This window comes from Parambassis ranga, chromosome 24, assembly GCF_900634625.1.
Source record: "Parambassis ranga chromosome 24, fParRan2.1, whole genome shotgun sequence".
Taxonomy (NCBI): Eukaryota; Metazoa; Chordata; class Actinopteri; family Ambassidae; genus Parambassis; species Parambassis ranga.
In genome coordinates this window covers 9294069-9311786 of record NC_041043.1, presented here as the reverse complement: position 1 = coordinate 9311786, position 17718 = coordinate 9294069, and the positions used below count along the sequence as shown (strand labels likewise).

General features: G+C 39.7%; 1 protein-coding gene across 1 annotated transcript in view; it reads left to right on the top strand.

The window, feature by feature from the left end:
• The window catches only part of cep128 (centrosomal protein 128), a 31680-nt gene extending 27358 nt beyond the window's left edge, over window positions 1–4322 (top strand). Inside the window, exons 22-25 of the mRNA XM_028397055.1 lie at window positions 1022–1099; window positions 1429–1542; window positions 2796–2904; window positions 3595–4322. Coding sequence (XP_028252856.1) covers window positions 1022–1099; window positions 1429–1542; window positions 2796–2904; window positions 3595–3668 — 375 coding nt within the window. The 3' untranslated portion in view covers window positions 3669–4322. The remainder of the gene's footprint in view (window positions 1–1021; window positions 1100–1428; window positions 1543–2795; window positions 2905–3594) is intronic.
• Window positions 4323–17718: the final 13396 nt, after the last annotated feature.

Sequence of the window (17718 nt, the reverse complement as noted above, 5' to 3'; positions counted from 1 at the left end):
CGAGCCTTATAGCAACTGTTTAAACTTCACTACAACATAAGTGGAGAGGCAGCTGTGATGGTGATGGCAACTGACTTCAGAACAGACACAATGAAATCCAAAATCTAAATCGTGTTTGCAACTTTACTTAACACCATGATGCACTTTTACCCATTATTCCATAGTCTCGTTATATTCTAATGAGTTTGCACTCTGTCAATAAATTGTTAAATACCCTACATCTGTTGTTGCACTGAAAGTGCTCAGATGTTCAGTGTTTTCCCACCAAACACATTAACTGTATGCTTGTCATGTGGGACATAGACATAAATAATAGATAATAGTGCTACTTACAGTATCAGCTGTGGACCCTTGTTGTTTGGGCAGTACATCCCATTATCTGTGCAAATACAAAGGCATCTGTCGACACTACAGAGCGGTTAGAGCCCAAGGACGTTCGATCCAGCTGTGCAGCCTTCATCAGTGATCATCAGTTCAGATGAGCTTTGATGGAGAACAAAGTCTCATTTCACTGTTTCACTGATGATTTCTTCTCGCTTCTCATTCTTTGATCTTTTTCTTGGTTGTGAGTGAGAAATGCTGATGAACAAGCAAAAGTCTCCTAAGGGAGACAGTTGATGGAACTGGGATGTAGCCCCAATACTTCCATGCATTCTCCAAAATGTTTAGACTATTAGGGTTGCTCTAGCAATGGGATGCAGGGCTGCCCAGCCCTCCCTGCTGCATCAGCTTCCTCCCTGGCGGCCACTAGGCCACCTAAGAGACAAAATCCTGCAATAGCCCTGGTGATTCGGCCTGCAGCAGATGCTTAATGCGTGCCTACAGGTCATCGTAATCAAGGGTTAAACCACCTTAGTTGGTTTCTCCTCAGTGCTGAGGCACAGCGACTTTACCATCTCCCTGATTTCTTAACTTCTCACAATTGTAGAAATAAAACAACGTACCCACCCTGGTTATGGTTAATCTCAGGCACTTTAATGACTTAAACTACTTTATGAGTCTCCTCCTACTTGGTTTTTAGAAAACCAGAGAAGCCCTGGACCACTTGGAAGCAATTCCAGAGAAACAGTGTCTGATGGAGAACTTCAAAGATTTGGAGGTGAGTTCACTTTATGGCGACATTACCTTTTTGGGACTGTGTAGATACAAAATGATTGAGACAAGGTTGTTACTCAAAATAACAACCTTGAATGCTGTAAATGTTTATGCGTAACACCACAGAGATAGGTCAGTTTTTAATTATTTCAGCCATAATTTAATATATTTATCCAGTTAAACTGTGTTGTGCGTTCATTTCAGTCTACAGAAATCTCACATTTTCTATTAAGATTGTTTAAATGCTCATGCTTTTATACTTTCCACCTGGTTAAAGAAGGTTATATCTTGTGGGTAAGTCTTAATAACACAGCTTTCATTCTGTGCATTCAGGAATCACAGCAGCAGAGGGAGAGGGTAGAACAGCGCTACACAAAATACAAAGAGATCGTCTGGGACCTGCAGCACCAGCTGGACGAGTCTAAGCGCAGAATCCAAGAGTACAGAGTATGACGGACACACACACGTATATATAGTTTCATTTGTCTACACTAGAAAAATGAGCTTCATAATGCCTTACAAGAGCCGTACTTCTAAACAACAACCCACACTTTTTCTATTTCAGTCACTAATTGCACTGCTTTGTTCAAACAGCAGCTGTTTGGATAAGGATATTCTGACTTTGAGAGCCATTTATGAGTCTAGCTCACCCACACGGATGCCAATGTGTGCACCATACCTAATTTGCAAATTGTATGAATAAATGAATAATTTCACTTGGTGGTAATGTATCCTAGATGGACAGAGTGAGACAAGTTTGAGCAATGGCACTCAGACAAAGCTTAAATTTTACATGTCGCTGTCTTTTCTCCTGTAAATTAGTCAAGGGAGCCATCAAAACATCAGTGTTGACAGATGATTGCCATCAGCAGTTTACAACCTCCACTAAACAGCTATACAGTGACTTTTTAAATAGCTTTAATCTACTAGATTACTCTGTTGGTTTGCCAAATGACTTCTGTGTTGAGTGATAAGTGGCGACCGCATTAGCGTAATAGCTGGTACCCACTTGGGGTTTGTTTAAGGAAACAGGATGGATGGATAGAAGGTCTTTATAAGACTTCCATTTTCATCAGTCAATAGCTTCAACAAACAGCTTCTACATCACAATGTAGCGAGCCTTATCCTGACAAAGATTATTTCTTTGGTCAGTTCCAGTGTTGTACTGTCAGAGTTATGTCAGTTTGATGTTATTAAACACAGGCTAAGACAGTATTTGCAAAGTCAATGTGGCATTGACAGTGACTATGAGGATATATGCGACACTTCAGCCTTTAGTTTTCACATTGTATTGTATGTAGAGTTGTTTTTGGGAGTCTGATCCCCCATCATAGGGACATTGCTGTGTACTTAGTTGCTCTGTCACTTGAAGTCAGGACAAAAAATCTGCTGGATGGATCTTTGTTTTGTTTGCTTGGGTTCATACAATTTGTTGAATCTTTGCGTCATCACATCATGAGTTCAGCTCCCCAACACAAGTCAGCAAAGTGTTGGCCCCAACTGATCTAAGTGTTTTGGACAGAAATAATAGTGGCACAAAAAACAGCCTGCAATACAGTCAAATCAACACCTGCAAGCACATTATTAAATTATATATATATTTAGATAAATTTACATTTTCTCTCACTCTTACACACATCCAGTGGCTTATACTGTTGTGTGAGCTGCAGTACACCAACCAATGTCCTCGTATTTTACAGGAGGAAAAGTTGGACGCTACTTCCAGAAGCCTGAGACTGGCGGCTCTTTCTTCCTCCATCAAAGGCCACAGCACATTCCTAAGCAGCTCACTGAGATCTGAAACGCTATGTGAGTGCGAAGCTGTTCTAACAGACAGTCTAGTCTGTTCAATGCTTTGATGGTAGTCATGCTTTTCTGCACGTCTGTATTGTTGGATAATTTGACATAGTATGCCAGTATTTTTAAATGTGTTGTTCCATAAAAGTGCTCATGTTTTTTATGCAGTGTTGTTATTATATGTGATTTATTTACATGTATGATCACTATAGTGATAATACACTATAGTGATAATACATGTAAATAGATCACATATAATAACAACACTGTATAAAAAACATGATATACATAAGGAAAAAGGCAAATTAGCTTGCAAATTTCACAACGTCATTCTTCCATTCAGAATTTATACATGGCACCGGTGCTCAAACTTTCCATCAGTGCTCTGGAAATGAGTCTGTCTGTATCACTGCCAGCTCCTTGCATCCAAAATCACTTGTAGCACTTTGCTAAGCTGCTTATACATATCTGGCACAGTGTGAGAGGAGCGTACTTTCTGTGCCTTTGTGTCCATTTTGCCTCAGAGAATTATGGTGGCCAAAACATGACCATGTCTATTTAACACTAGTGTTAATATACACTGCAATTATCACACATATTCATAACAATTTAACAGCAACAGTTAGTTTAACTTTTGGCAAAAATGACAAAATGAAAACATCAACTGAGTAATAAATGTGTCTGTTCTTTTGTCTTCCACAGCCCCTAACAAAGGCCTGACCAGTTCAGACTTGGATGACTCCAAAAGCGATGGGGCCGGAGCCCTAACACATTGACTTCAACCTCAAGCAAATCTTTATCTGTATCTCAAACTAACTAACAAACCGATTCACCTGCTTGCTGCTCATCCAGAACAAACCGACTACCTGACTGAAGCACGTCTCCGCCACACTAATCCACCTGGACTCCCTCAACCAGGCAGACGCTGAAGGTGCTCGAGAAACTGTTAAGATTTTCTGGTTAACTTTGAGACAGGAGATATAATTTTACACTGTAAAGGCAGAATATACTGTAAAGTGTTTTAAATGTTATTTATAAGCACCTAAATTGAATGTATTTAATGAATTTGAACAGCTTAAATCCAAACTGTTTTGACTGTTACAGTTATCGCCATTGTTCCAGCATTTTATCTGCATAAAAGTTTTTATATAATTTTTACTATACATGTTGTTCTCATTACTATGACAATGTGCTGGTGCTAAAATAATGTCCTATACAGCAAACCAAACTTTGGTGCCTTTTTAAACAATATGCAGTTTTTTAAACTAACATACTGTACTGTGTTGTCATCATGAAAAGTGAGGTGTTGTTTTTCTGTCGCAATGTATTTACTTTTGTCTTTCAGTGCAGTATATATTTCTTAAGAGCCCAAATGAATGTCTATTTTAATGACATATGAAGGAAGCCTATGCACTATGAATAAATCCACATGCAGCTAAATGTCTGGTTTTTACAAGTGCACTTGATGTCATCATCTCATAGTGACTGTTTGCTTTGCAGTGGCTAAGAGATTCCAGCTTCTCCCAGAAGTACGTAGTTTGCTTTCAGGCTAAAATAATTCAAAGGAGCAGCCTTAAAGCCAAACAACAGAGTGTTCTTATTTAATTTACTGGTTGACTTCAAAGGCATAATGCAGCAGGCGCACAGGAAGATATATTTGGCAGGGGGTAGTTAGGGTTAAAACTAGGGTTATGTCATACACAATGTATTACTAAACCTCTCACTCCATAATTCCAAAACAAAACCGAATCTATTACACATAAACATAATGGAAGGGTTTTTTTTTTTTTTCAAAATTCCATCATGCACTTCCAGATTTGTGTCTAAGACCTTACTTCCAAGTTGCTTTGTAATCTTCAAATCTCAAGTCCAGCTTCCACTTCCAGATTCCTGTCAGTTATAATATAAAATTTTATAGAGACCGTATTTATCCATTTTAAGTCATTTTAAAGTTTGTATGTATGTCAGACATCGCAGCCTATCTTAACTTTGAAAAATGGGTGACCACAGCCTTGAAGGACAGAAAAGTCAATCTGAAGAGCTTGGCTGCCTTGAAAGCTTTGCTAAGGGATGGGCACATTCTGAATTAACATACAGGCAACCTGAGAAGATTTGGGCCCTTTTTTGGGGTCCTTCCTGGGTGGTTAAAGCAAGGTTAAAACGGAATGGTCTACTGACCGATGAGCAATTGAATTTAAGCTTGAAAGAGCCTGGCTGTGTTGTACAAGTTTCTTTACTTAAACACTTGTTCTTGTAAATTCTACATTTACATCTATGAGCAAAAATACAATTCAGGTCATCCTGACTCAATTGGTCTTGGGCTCATGTCTCTAGGCCATATCTGGAAGTGAATTTTGCAAGTTGGAAGTTGGAATCTGGAAGTGGTGACAACAGCTGAGATGCTACCCTAGCTCAGGATTAGGGTAAAAACTAGGGTTAGGAAGGTCGCAAAGTTATGGTGCAATGTTTGATGCATTCAGCTCACTAAGTGTTAAATTAGCACTTCTTTAGACACAGCAAAGAATAGGGAATCGTAATAAAACAATTCTTTCAGTTACAATAGGGTCTTCACACCACTTGGTGCTGGGGCCCTAATTATTAAATGCTGTGAGGTACAAGTTAGCCTCACTAAAATTACGATACTCAACAGGGCTTATCTCAGCAATATATAGATATTTTTAAACAATTAAGTCATAAAATATACATACAGCACAACATTTAGGAGGGAGTGAAACAGATTACTTGGAATTGTAAAACATACATTTACACCACATAAGTTCTGTTGACTATCAAAATCTCTGAACAAACACCTGTGTTAACCAAGCTGAACCTTTCAAAAATCAAGCTTGCTTCATTTACCTTTTGAAAATCCAAACCAGTGGGCTTCTGCAAGGTTTGTGCGCCAGCTGTACAGGGCCTCCTCTGTAAAAGCTTCTGCAGGTGTGTAATGTTCGGGTGCCTGTCAAAAGAGAAGGAAAAAACACTTTAATTGACAGCTAGGTTGTCTTCCTTGTTCATCAAAGCGTCTGCAGGTTTGTTCAGACCCCAGTTCTAATGTCACCCTACCAAAACAATAAAGTTTTTCTTGGATTTAATGAAGGGGAGGAAAAAGTATTATTGTGTGTCTGACAGAATGTGCCAATGTTTTATGAAGCAGCAGTTTGAGGAAAGCAAAGATCTAACCGAGCCTGGAACGAAAATGAGCCGTAAGACTGTGCTAAGCCTTCACTCAATCCTTATTTCCCTTAAGTTCTAAACACAATGACGACTGAGGTCCAGTGAAAAAGCTAAACTATTCTCCCAGCACACAATCCAAAGCAGACTGAATGCATTTGTGTGATGTTACACTGTACACTTGACTGTACTGATTCGTGGTAGCTTGCTCATTTACGTGCACAAACTGACAATGTTTATATTTTATAACTCCAATTTTAGAAGAAGGCAGAGTGAGTATAAACAATAATATTTGTCCCCCACAAGGGCTGAAACCACACATAAATCTAAAGATGATTTTTCATAAACTCATTCATCATAATATTGATATTTTCACATTTATCTAAATAAATCACATTTGGTGGGTTTGACTTTCTCAGTCACTTCTGTACACAGTCACGCCTGGCTGCTTCTCTGCACTGTAACTACGTCCTTAGGAAAGCGTCTGCTTATCTAAGCTATATTAGGTTGCAAAACACATGCAAACTCATAGATCAGTCCTGCTGCTCCCAGCAGACTAGTTTCCCCATTTACATTCTGCCCCATCATTAGTCCAACTTTACTCCACTTTGTCAGGTTGAGATGGTAATGAATGTATTCAGAGCTTTGCTCTGGTTTGTGTTCTACAGCAGGGGAAAAAAAAAAGCATTAAAAAAAAATTGCAATCTGCATTTACCACATGCAAATGTAAACACACCAGGGCTAAATAAACTGTAGCAATGCTATTTAACATGTGAAATTATCATTATATTCTTAATAACAGATGCCATTTTCTTCTAAAGGTCAAAAATAAATATTGTGAGGCTGGAAACGTGCACTAGTTTTTGGTCTTTGGTGGAAAGGTTTGCGTCTGAAAACAAGCTGGGTCAGGCATTTTGAGTCACTGTGTGGTTGTTAAACATTAAACGATTCAATAGGCTGAAACGTGCGCTTCCTACAGATATTTATGAGGACCAGACAGGAATGATTAAAAAAACATCAATTTAGTGTTTAATATTATATACTCTTCAGGCTCAGAAACTCCAACGTGGATGCAGGGAAGGCCTTTGACAAGGTTGAGTAGGATTACTTCTTCCTGGCCATCAAAGTTTGGCTTTGGCCCCACACATATATCATGGATCGAACTTCTCCTATGGCCTCAGTAGCGACAAATAAACTTTGATCTGATTTTCTTTTTTTTATTTAACATTATCTACTAGATAATCTAGTAGATAATGTTAAATAAATCTACTATCTACTTAGTAGATAGTAGATTTACTATCTAGATAGTAGATAGTAGATTTACTATCTACTATCTACTTAATAGATAGTAGATAATGTTAAATAAAAAAAAGAAAATCAGATCAAAGGAGAAGAACATTATCTACTAGATAATGTTAAATAAAAAAAAGATTGCTCTGATTGGTTGTATCTAAAGCCTGCTGTAAGTGGTTGTTTCTTTGCTCTTCTCGGACTGCTTGTTTCTTTACTATGCTCTGATTGGTTGTGAGTAAGGCCTGCTCTGATTGGTTGTTTCTTTACTCTGATTTGTTGTTAGCAAAGCTGGATCTAAATAGTTGTTTCTTTGCTCTCTTCTGACTTGTATGTAAGACCTGCTCTGGTTGTTTCTTTGCGCTTCTCTGATTGGTTGTATCTAAAGCCTGCTCTGATTGGTTGTTTCTTTACTCTGATTTGTTGTTAGTAAGGTATCATCTGATTGGTTGTTTATTGCTTATTTGGGCTGCCTCATATTTTACCATTAGTGTGCATTGCGCACAATCTTCAGAGCTAGAGTGGGTGATGTCACCACCTACAGTGGAGAAAGCCTCAGCAGACAACTGAAGCAAATCTCTCTAACCTGCTCTAGCGCCTGCACCTTTGCTCTGACAGGGATAATTTCGAAGGAAAATCTGTTGGCTTTCTAACAGTGCAACTCTCAAAGCCAAGAACCGGTTGGGCCTCCAGAGCCCATACAAACTGGAAGCGACACAACTAGTGGCAACCTCTTCTCTAACTTGGCGGCAATTCCACATCTATGACATGATGAACATACAATTGCACACTTTAGTAGAGCAAAATCTTGGGATTCACACGGTTTTAGTTTTTTTTCCCCATAAATGTTAAGTTTCTTTAAGTGGTTGTTCGAAAGCAAAACTTAAAATTTCTATTATAACTGATTGAGAGGGAGATAGGAACAGTTGGTCTGTGTGTTGCCACAGAGACTCAAGCACACACAAACACATCTGTACCTGCTTATTTAACAGACGTTAAACATTATATCTGTCATTTTTATCACTAGTTTTTGCTCACCACTTTTTCACATTAAAATCCTACAACCTGTTCTTCTAGTAAGCTTCAGGTATTATTACAGCCTCAGACAGTTCAAGCAGTGGAAGGTCAGGCAGGAGGCCTGTGCTGTTAACATGTTATCTTTAGGGGTCTCTACAGCAAATCTTATGTTTCCACCAAACTCTATCCTCTGCTTCCTCTTCTCTCACGCCAATGTCATGTCCTCTCTTAGCATATCCATCCTCTACTACGGTTACCTGGCAGCTCTATTGCCAACATTCGTCTACCAATATGACCACTCTCCCTCCTGTGCACATGTCCAAACCATCGCAATCAGGCCTCTCCATCTTTATCCCCAAAACAGCCAACCTGGGCTGTCCCTTTTATGTGCTCGTTCCTGATCTTGTTCAACCTCTTTGTTCTTTTCAGCTCCAGATACAATTGCAGACTTCTATTAAATTTCAATTTCTTCAACCTTTTAAATAAATTCAGCTTTCAGATTTCAGCAATTCACAGCACATCCTTCAGCATGCAGCATTTTCTTCTGAAAATGCTTTTTGTAGTTACTATGATCATCCAGACCAGCAGGGGAAATAGGTTTGGCAAAGTTTCAGCTTTACTATTTATCATTTAGTATAAGTGTTTGTCTGTTCTCCCTCTTCTCTTCCAGCCTAATAATACTGTAATACATGATTTAATTATTCTCTGATCTTGCATAAAACGAAGACAGGGTTCGAGAATTCTGTGCAATATATGGCCTTATCTGATTTAAGGCGGTACATCGTCAACAATGGTCTAAACAGAGGCTCAGCAAAAATATTTTGAGATATAAATTCTTTGTGCAATTGCTGTGGGCTTGCATCAGTGTCACTGGGTCACATGTTTTAGGAGCTGTCAGAAAATATCAGATTATTGGAAGAATATCATCAAATATTCAAAACATACACAAAATATGGGTCTGGGGTCTAATAGCAATCATAGAACTTTCCCCTCTGATGTGATGCGAAACAGAAAAGAACATTTTTTTAACAATCAACATTTGATTTTACTAAACTGAAAACAGAAAGCTGTGACAACACACTCAAATATAATGAATGTGATTAAATATTAACAATTAGAGAAGATTTTCTCAAAAAATAAATCGTAGCTTATTGTAGTAACCTCTTGTAGTTGACACACAAAAGATCCGAGCTAGCTGAGCTCCTCATCATTTTTTATGTATTTATATAATTATTAGCCCGTTAACCTTTATATTTTTAACCTGAACTGAGGAAGCAACTGAGCAAGGTGAAGAAATATTTTCAGAAAACTATGCAATAAGTCCAAATGCCTTGATTTTAAACTCTTTGATATGCTCTAATGATGTTTTTGGGATAGTGCTTACAAATGATGACAAATGATGCAAGCTGATGAGAAATACTGCTATCCCTGTAACTTCTCTAAATACGTTTCATTTCTTTATGCCTTTTTCAGATGTGTACTTGTGCTGTGTTTGTAATCTGCATGTATATCAACATGAGAATATTAAACACACCTCTGTGAGGCCTAAATAACAAGCAGTTGTGTTTACATTAACTCATCAGAAATTACTTTCCGATATCAAAAATATGCAATAAAAGCTCAAAAATCTCATGCATGCATTCATACAGGCAAAGATTTAGAGAAATCTAAGTCACAGGAGAAGCTACCAGGCAGGTCTGTCATTGTTTATGGTCCCAGGGGAAATCGCTCCTGTTGGTGTTTCTACTATTTTCAGTGCCTTATATGTGGTAGTGTTGTGATTATATTCTATGTGTATATTGTCAAACTAGTGAAAATAATTTCCTTATTTACAACCGCTTTTTGCGTTTTCTAAATGAGCATAGCTCAAACTGGTTGTTAAAGGTGTCCAATCAAATGACAACGACTGTCCCGCCTCCCTACTGCCAAAACTCAGTTTGACATCGAGCTCAGCAGAGAGCAAGCAAGAGACTGAGAGCAGCTAGAGACAGCATGCACGCTCTCCACTCCTCCTGTGTTTGAGGAGTGCGCTTGTCACTGCCTTGTGCACATGCTCTTAATATCATTTTGTGGGCTGTATTCTGGTGAAAGAACTGTCAAACAATGAAAACACCACAGGGCCCGACACCCAAGAAATCCAAATCCTCAAAGTCTGGAAGTAAGGTGAACCTCCCCCTTTTCTGGGATGAAAGTGTAAAGTCAGTGGTCACCATTTTAACATTGATCATGTCATTGCTGCTGTGGGCCATTTAACGGATGTTCTACAGAAGGTAACTGTATGCTCCACATCTGCTGGGCTGAGTGTGTAACTGTGTTGGAGGACACTATAAAATAGCCTGCTTCCATCTTAGAACAAAATTTCATCAGTTGCCACTGTACTTCAGGGTCAGGCATCCCTATGACAACTAGCATCATCTAAGAAAAAGGCACTTTTTAACCAAAACATGCCTGAAATAAGCAGTCATGTTCTTCTTTCACTAGAAACTCAATATTGTTATGTGAGCAATCAGGTCTTGCATCCTTTTTTACCATTCTATGTGTTGTTCAGGAATGTCTCACTACCACAGGATAGTGATGCCCTGTGAGCATGTGCAGCAGCTGACACATGCTCATGCAAGCACATACACAAGCCTTTTCCCACAAACACTGTGTTAACGCTCATTGAATATTACCCCACTAAAACCACCATTAGTAAACACAGCAACCCGTTAGTGTTGCTTCTACCTCTCACAGCCAATCAAGAAGCTATGGGGTGTTAGCAACCATTTCTTACTGCTGTTATAGTGTTGGCGTAAGCCTCTGCAGCCGTCACTGAGTCTGATTCCCATTAGAACAAACCTATTTGGCTTGCATTACATACCCATTCAATCAGGCAGCCATGCTCTGCTTTTTCGTTTAAGCCCGGAGGCTGAGAGTGTATCCAGCCGCTGTCGTTCAATAAGTGAATGGGTTATTGCAGCTGAGTCTCCGCATCAACCTCATTTTCTCCTGGGCTTAGAAAAAAAAATCATGTTTTTTGTGCAATTGTTGTGCAACTATTTGTATTTATAAGCCATTTAGAATAAGATGAAGAGCTAAATGCTGTGTTTGCTCACTGAATATGCAACAGTCACGGGTGAATGGTGTGATTTCCATGTTTGATGGCAGACAGGTGGAGGAGCAGCCATTCAGCCTGCCAGCCGTGATGCCAGTATGACCTCTCCTGGCACTGTGAGTAGGGAGGCTCATCACATCCTCTATGCAGCAATCAAGTGTCACCACTTGTGAGGCCCTGTGCTAATTCACATGAAGCAGCTCGATATAGATTTACCGCAAACAGACGGCAACTGTTACGACCTAGTTGTGGATTGAGTTGTGTGATGTGGCTGCAATAGTCACAGATTCAGCATCACTTGTGACTTGTTGCACATGAATGCAGGCTGAGCCTGTAGATTCAGGCTGATGACATAACTTACTTTGTATTCTACCTGTGTACATTTGTAATTAGCTTATTATACTTTTCTTTTATACTGCACCAATTTCAAAACTGTGTTTGGAAGAACTGAACAAAACAAACGAGACGAAACCTGCTCTGTGCACCTGCTGCTGACCAACTGGATGCAGCAGAATAAGAATTTACTGACACATCACACACACAGCTGTGGGGAAGTGAGGGTAAAAACTGGTGCGATGAAGGTTTAACATTATTACAGGCAAATCTTGAGTGCCACATTTCAATAAGATAAGGTCAGCAAATAGTTTATAATAAAAATGGTGACATGGTAAGGAAGGAGTGTTGAAGGAAATTGACCAAGATGCCCTGTAACTGCTAAAGGATGCAAAACCTTTTGCCACAGTAAATATTGATTACATCTCTCTTCTCTTCTTATATACACAAAGGTGCTGGTGTAACCATGCCCAGGTGAGTGTGCTCGTTCCGTTTCATCTGCAAGCATTGAACTAAGTAGCATCCAAAACAACCAGCTGGATGTTTTTCCAAAGTTTTGTAAAACCTGGCAGCTCAATTAAAAACAGACGGTTGATTGCTACGACTGCTTGGCTGGAGACAAAAAGCCTTATGTCAGTATTGAATTTGGACTGTGTTATGTCAGGGGGAATCACCTATTTGCTACCAACATTAGTAAACAAAAGCTAAAAAATTGCAGGTGTGACTATGTGCATCCTGCTTATTTCCAAACATCTCATGTCTGATAGGAGCAGCATACACAAACCCTCCGTTAGACAGCAACAACAATTATCTGCCAACATCACTTATCATATTTTACAGTTGGTTTTGCTGCAGTCACCTTCACAGTAGCTGAAAGGGTTTGAAGTTCCCTTGCCATCTTTCATTCCCAGATTCCATTCTCGTCTCGCTTTCCATCTGGTCAGAGCAGGCAGGGCTGGGGCCCGGGCCTGTGGGCTCTGCAGGGGCCCCCAGGGAGCAGAGCTGACGCTGAGATACTTATTGCTTCATTGGGATTCTCACTGGATCCAATCACACTGTCAAGCTTGGATAGAATGTCTGTCTCCCTAGGTAGAGAATACAACACACACAGAGTTTTGAACATCACTCACTTACAGAGACGTAGACATACAGTATAAATGTGCGCCCACGTACACCCTGCTCTCCTATCACACATGCTGTTGAGGCTTGCACTGCAGTGCAACAGGGAAGCTGTGTTTTGGTGTGCAGCTCAGGCTCACTCTGTGAAAACAAGCTCACTTGAATATTTCAAATGTTGCTCAACTTCACTGATAATCCATTAAAAGCTATGGTAATATTAAAAACACCCAGTTGATGCACTTTACTATAGAGTCAGGGTGGTTTTATACAGAAATATGACTGCATGTTTACCAATGCACAACTCTCTAAGGACCCTGAGCTGCCAGACCTGGTCTCTAGATGGCACTGTGACCACTAGGTGAAAAAGGAGCGCTGCTGTTTATCATGCAGCTGTGACAGCCTGTAAAAGCTTTTGTCGGTGGAACTGAAGATTTAGAGGCCAGATTAGCGCATTCATATCTTGGCAGTTAATTAGGGCTGAGGAGCTAACTGAAAGCTTTGGCTGCTGAGTGATGGAGCGGAAGAATGGGAGGAGATGCACCCCTCGCAGTGAGACACAAAAGTGAATTAAGCGCATATATATATACACACCTGACTATTCTGCTAATGTATCACTGTGTGCACCCACTGAGACACATTAATATGAATGCTTAACCCACACAATCCATTTTTTTCCCTGCAAACTTTGATGTGGCATAAGCATGCCTAACATGTACAGACACCTACACACATTTTTGTTGAGGTTTGTGTGCGTGTGTGCTTGTGTGTGTGTCCTTCATAATGCTGGCGTTGAGGTCAGTGGGCTCATATTTTACCTGTCAGGACTGATCACCATCGCCTTCACAGCTGCTTTGCTTCAGGTCTATAGAGGATACAGCATCTCTCTCGAACCTTTACTGAAAGAGAAAAAAAAAGCTCTAAATCTATACACAGGATCCATAAAATGCTACAGCTGCACACATTCCCAGTGCGCCATGTGTTTTACAGCATCCTGCCTGAGTGTAGGAAGCAACAAAAAACATAATCTGTAATCATCAGCCGCAAAGCTAATGTATCACACTTATAAAGCTGCTGTTTATTTGACAGGTAAAACATGCCATAAAGCGTTAAAGTGGAATTAACCAGTTCATTAGTTGGAGTAAAATTTCATGACAGGTCAACTGTCAGCCTCTAAATGCATGCAGGGGAGCTGCTCGGCTCCCTTTGTTGGCATCCCTGAGAATATAGGGCAAAGGCAGAGCTAATGCAGTCAAACACACAGAATCCATTTGGAAAAGCCATTAGCAAATGTAAATTGTTTTTCTGTCAATTAAGATATGAATTATCCAGCCAACATCAGCGGGATTGATGTAATCTACTTCTACTAATTTGACTAAAAGGAAAAGTAGTTGCTACACATAAAACCCAATCAATAAACTTTGTCAGCCAAAAAGTGTGTAAGCAAATGGGTTGTGAATATGAAACGGATACGTTTCCTCAGCTGGCACCCTGCTGTTGTAAATCTGAAAGTGACTAATGGTGGTGAAAATAGCAATACCTCACTGTTTCAGGGTTTGTACCATGTGGGTGTTAGAGGAGCTAAATGTAGACCCTGTTCCCCCCCTTTTTTTCTCTGTATCGCTTACTTCTTATTTGGGGCCTTGAATTCATTACAGGATTGTAACATTAATTGCATACATGTATTTATTTTCTATTTGGGAAAATATTCAGCTGAGCCTCTATGCGTTTTATTTACTCTTTGTTTCTTTCGGCTTTGATTTATGCCGCAATTACCTTCCTCTCTATGCTGGTTTTCGTTTCTCACTTCTCTTGACATTATTGTTTAAGTGTTTGTGTTAAGTGGCTCACAGAACCCGCTCTTTTTTATTTTAATCTCTGCCCTCTGCAGTGTGGAGAAAGGCCATTTTACATTTTAGCAGTGTCATAAAAACATGCTGGAGAGAGACAGTCGTATTTCTGGATTAGAGGGGATTTTCTGGTTGTTGACTGCCATCTAAGCAGCTTCCTTTCTTTACATGGGAGCTCGCAATCACACTGGGATTCATATTCCAGTGTGATGTGAATGAGGCCAGGAGTGCGTGACAGATGCTCCTGAACATTAATCAGCTCTGACAGTGAGGAGATAAAGGTGGAGAAGTCCTACCAGAGGTGCACAGTGAGTGGCAACCTGAGGCTCCATCTACTCCAGAGCAGATAAATATTGAGTGATTTGAAAAAGGGCAGACAACTTGAAAGGGATTGATCAAGGCATGGCAAGCTCATGCGAAATATCTTAAATTGAAGTGCATAACATTAGATATATAACACATAAAAACCCATAAACAGTTGATCAAAGCTCAGTTAACACCTAAACCTGACTCTTGTATTACTATATAAAAAACTAATGTGCTTGAAATTATTCAGTTATTCAGTAAATAGAGATAAATCACAGCAACTGAATATGCTGCATGATTGCTCTTCTCCTGTCTTTGGCTTGACAATGCAGTATTTTGTTTATCAGTGGAGATAAATCATCAGAGGTCTGTAAATAACAAACATGTTCTATTTCAGATGGTTAAAAAAATTCTACAATGAGGGGTGGATTCACAGCTGATGACAGCTTTAATTAAGAAGCATGTCCTCTGATTTAAATAAGGTAATAAAAGTATTAAATTCCAAATTGTGCAAATAAGCCCTTTGAAAAGTCAATGTTGATAGAGATGGTCTTCTTTGCCCTCTTTCTCAGACTAAGATGTCTGAGGCTCACAAAGATCGTACCTCAAGGGCCACATATGCGTGCCTTAGGCTACCATGTTGGATTGCTGTTGGTGTTGTTGTAAGGTGCTGATTTTGAGTTTGCCAAGGATTGCATCCTCTGTTAAGAGTATCGTGAATAAAGTTTAGCCCTCTTAAATTCATATGAGTAAGTTTAAAATGGACAATATTAGTGGTAACATCATTTGATCCACAATATCTGCAATGGAATATAAAAGGGATGCAATATTAGGCAGGGCTGTTTTTCCCCAGTTCTGTTGAACCCATGGGAGTGTTACAGCGTGACATGTATAGTATGATGTGGAAATATCATATTAAATGACATAAATGATTATTTTGTTGTGTTTCTAGTTTCCACTCATGTGTCAGACCTTACTAAAGCCTACTGACAACACAAACAACTATGTCTTTTACTCAGGCTGCCAGGTGGTCTGTCTCATTTATCCGCTTGTCTGGAACAGAGGATGCAAAGTTATCATGAGGCATGCATCACCCCTCACACAAACCCGATGGAGGAATCAAACGCCACTCTCAGCACTTTATCTAATCAACTCTGTCTTTATTAGGGAAATGTATTTGTCTGAATTGCAGAACTGTAGAACACCTTATAACTGCCTGAAATGTTATAAACACACACACAGACCAAGAACAGAAGCATTCGGCTTCAGAAACAAACAAGGCCAAAATCTTTCTCCCAAAACAACTCCTAAAAGTCATAAATTACCGCCTTACGTTGATTTATCAACACTGCATTGTCAAGTCACAGCTTAAGTCATCACAATGTTTTAATTGACTGCTCGACTGTCAGAGACTGAGCACCTACAGGCCATTTTGACGCCATATACAACTGAATTGAAAGAGAGCACTGTCATCGTCAGCAAAGACAACAACACAGTATTTTCACACAAAAACACACCGTGGCGAAATGTCCTCGAAAGAGGCTAAACTTTAAACTGTGCACAACTGAATTCACCACACACAAACAGACAGAACAACAACTTATGAACACTTTGTCAGTGCAGCTCTTAGCATACCGTTTTCACGTGAGGCAGCCATCTTGGATGGTCGCAGATTCTTCCGTTCTGTTCGTGAGGAAATATCCTGCTAGTAGGTTGATAACTGTCGCGTCCTTGTTCAAATAGATTTAACTACAACTGACTACAACTAACGACGCAGCAGCACCTTCTGAACCGTCTGGGCCACTACAGGACGGCAGAAACAAGCTGTACTGACGTCATCTCAAACAGGTAAACCAACGCAGCGTTCCGGATGTTAGCACTTCCGGTTTCCCTATCTTTAACTTATTTCATTGATTGAGTCTGAGAGCTCACAAAATACACACGTACATACCCAAGGGATGATTTATTTTTTTAATTAATTTTTTATGTGGTTGTGGAAATAATTTGTAAACAAAATGTGCGTGTATTGCCACTGTTTCCTCATTGCAGAGCTTGTTTTTGGCAATAATTAGTTAACCAAAAACTGTTATTTTTCCCTATTTTTGCTTACAAAACAAGCACTATGACTATTTTCTGAGGAAGCTCAGATCCTTCAATGTGTGCAGCAAGATGCTGGAGCTCCTCTACCCGTCTGTTGTTGTAGTACCATCTACCGTGCTGTGTGGTCTGCTGGGGGAGCAGCATCAGTGCCAGAGATGCAGGAAGGATGTTTGAGACGTTTGAGTCAGTGAGGAACAGGAGGTCACTGAACAAACTGCTCTCCATCATGGACAATCCATCCCACCCACTCCACGGCACACTGCTTTGTCACAAAGAACGGCTCGTTCCCACCATTTACAATAACACTGTACAACACCTCACCTCTGTGTGACAGATAAGCACTACTGTTACAACTTCATACACTATTTATTATTTTATTTTGTTTGCACAATAGACTGTTTTCAAACTACTAGGTTAGCATTGGTACTTGATAACAATGTATTATGTAGTATTGCATGTACACACAGTGGTGTTTGACTGTTTTAAAGACGCACAAAGGGACAGAAAGTGTCAATAACATGTATTTTTTAAAGTAAGAAGATCTGG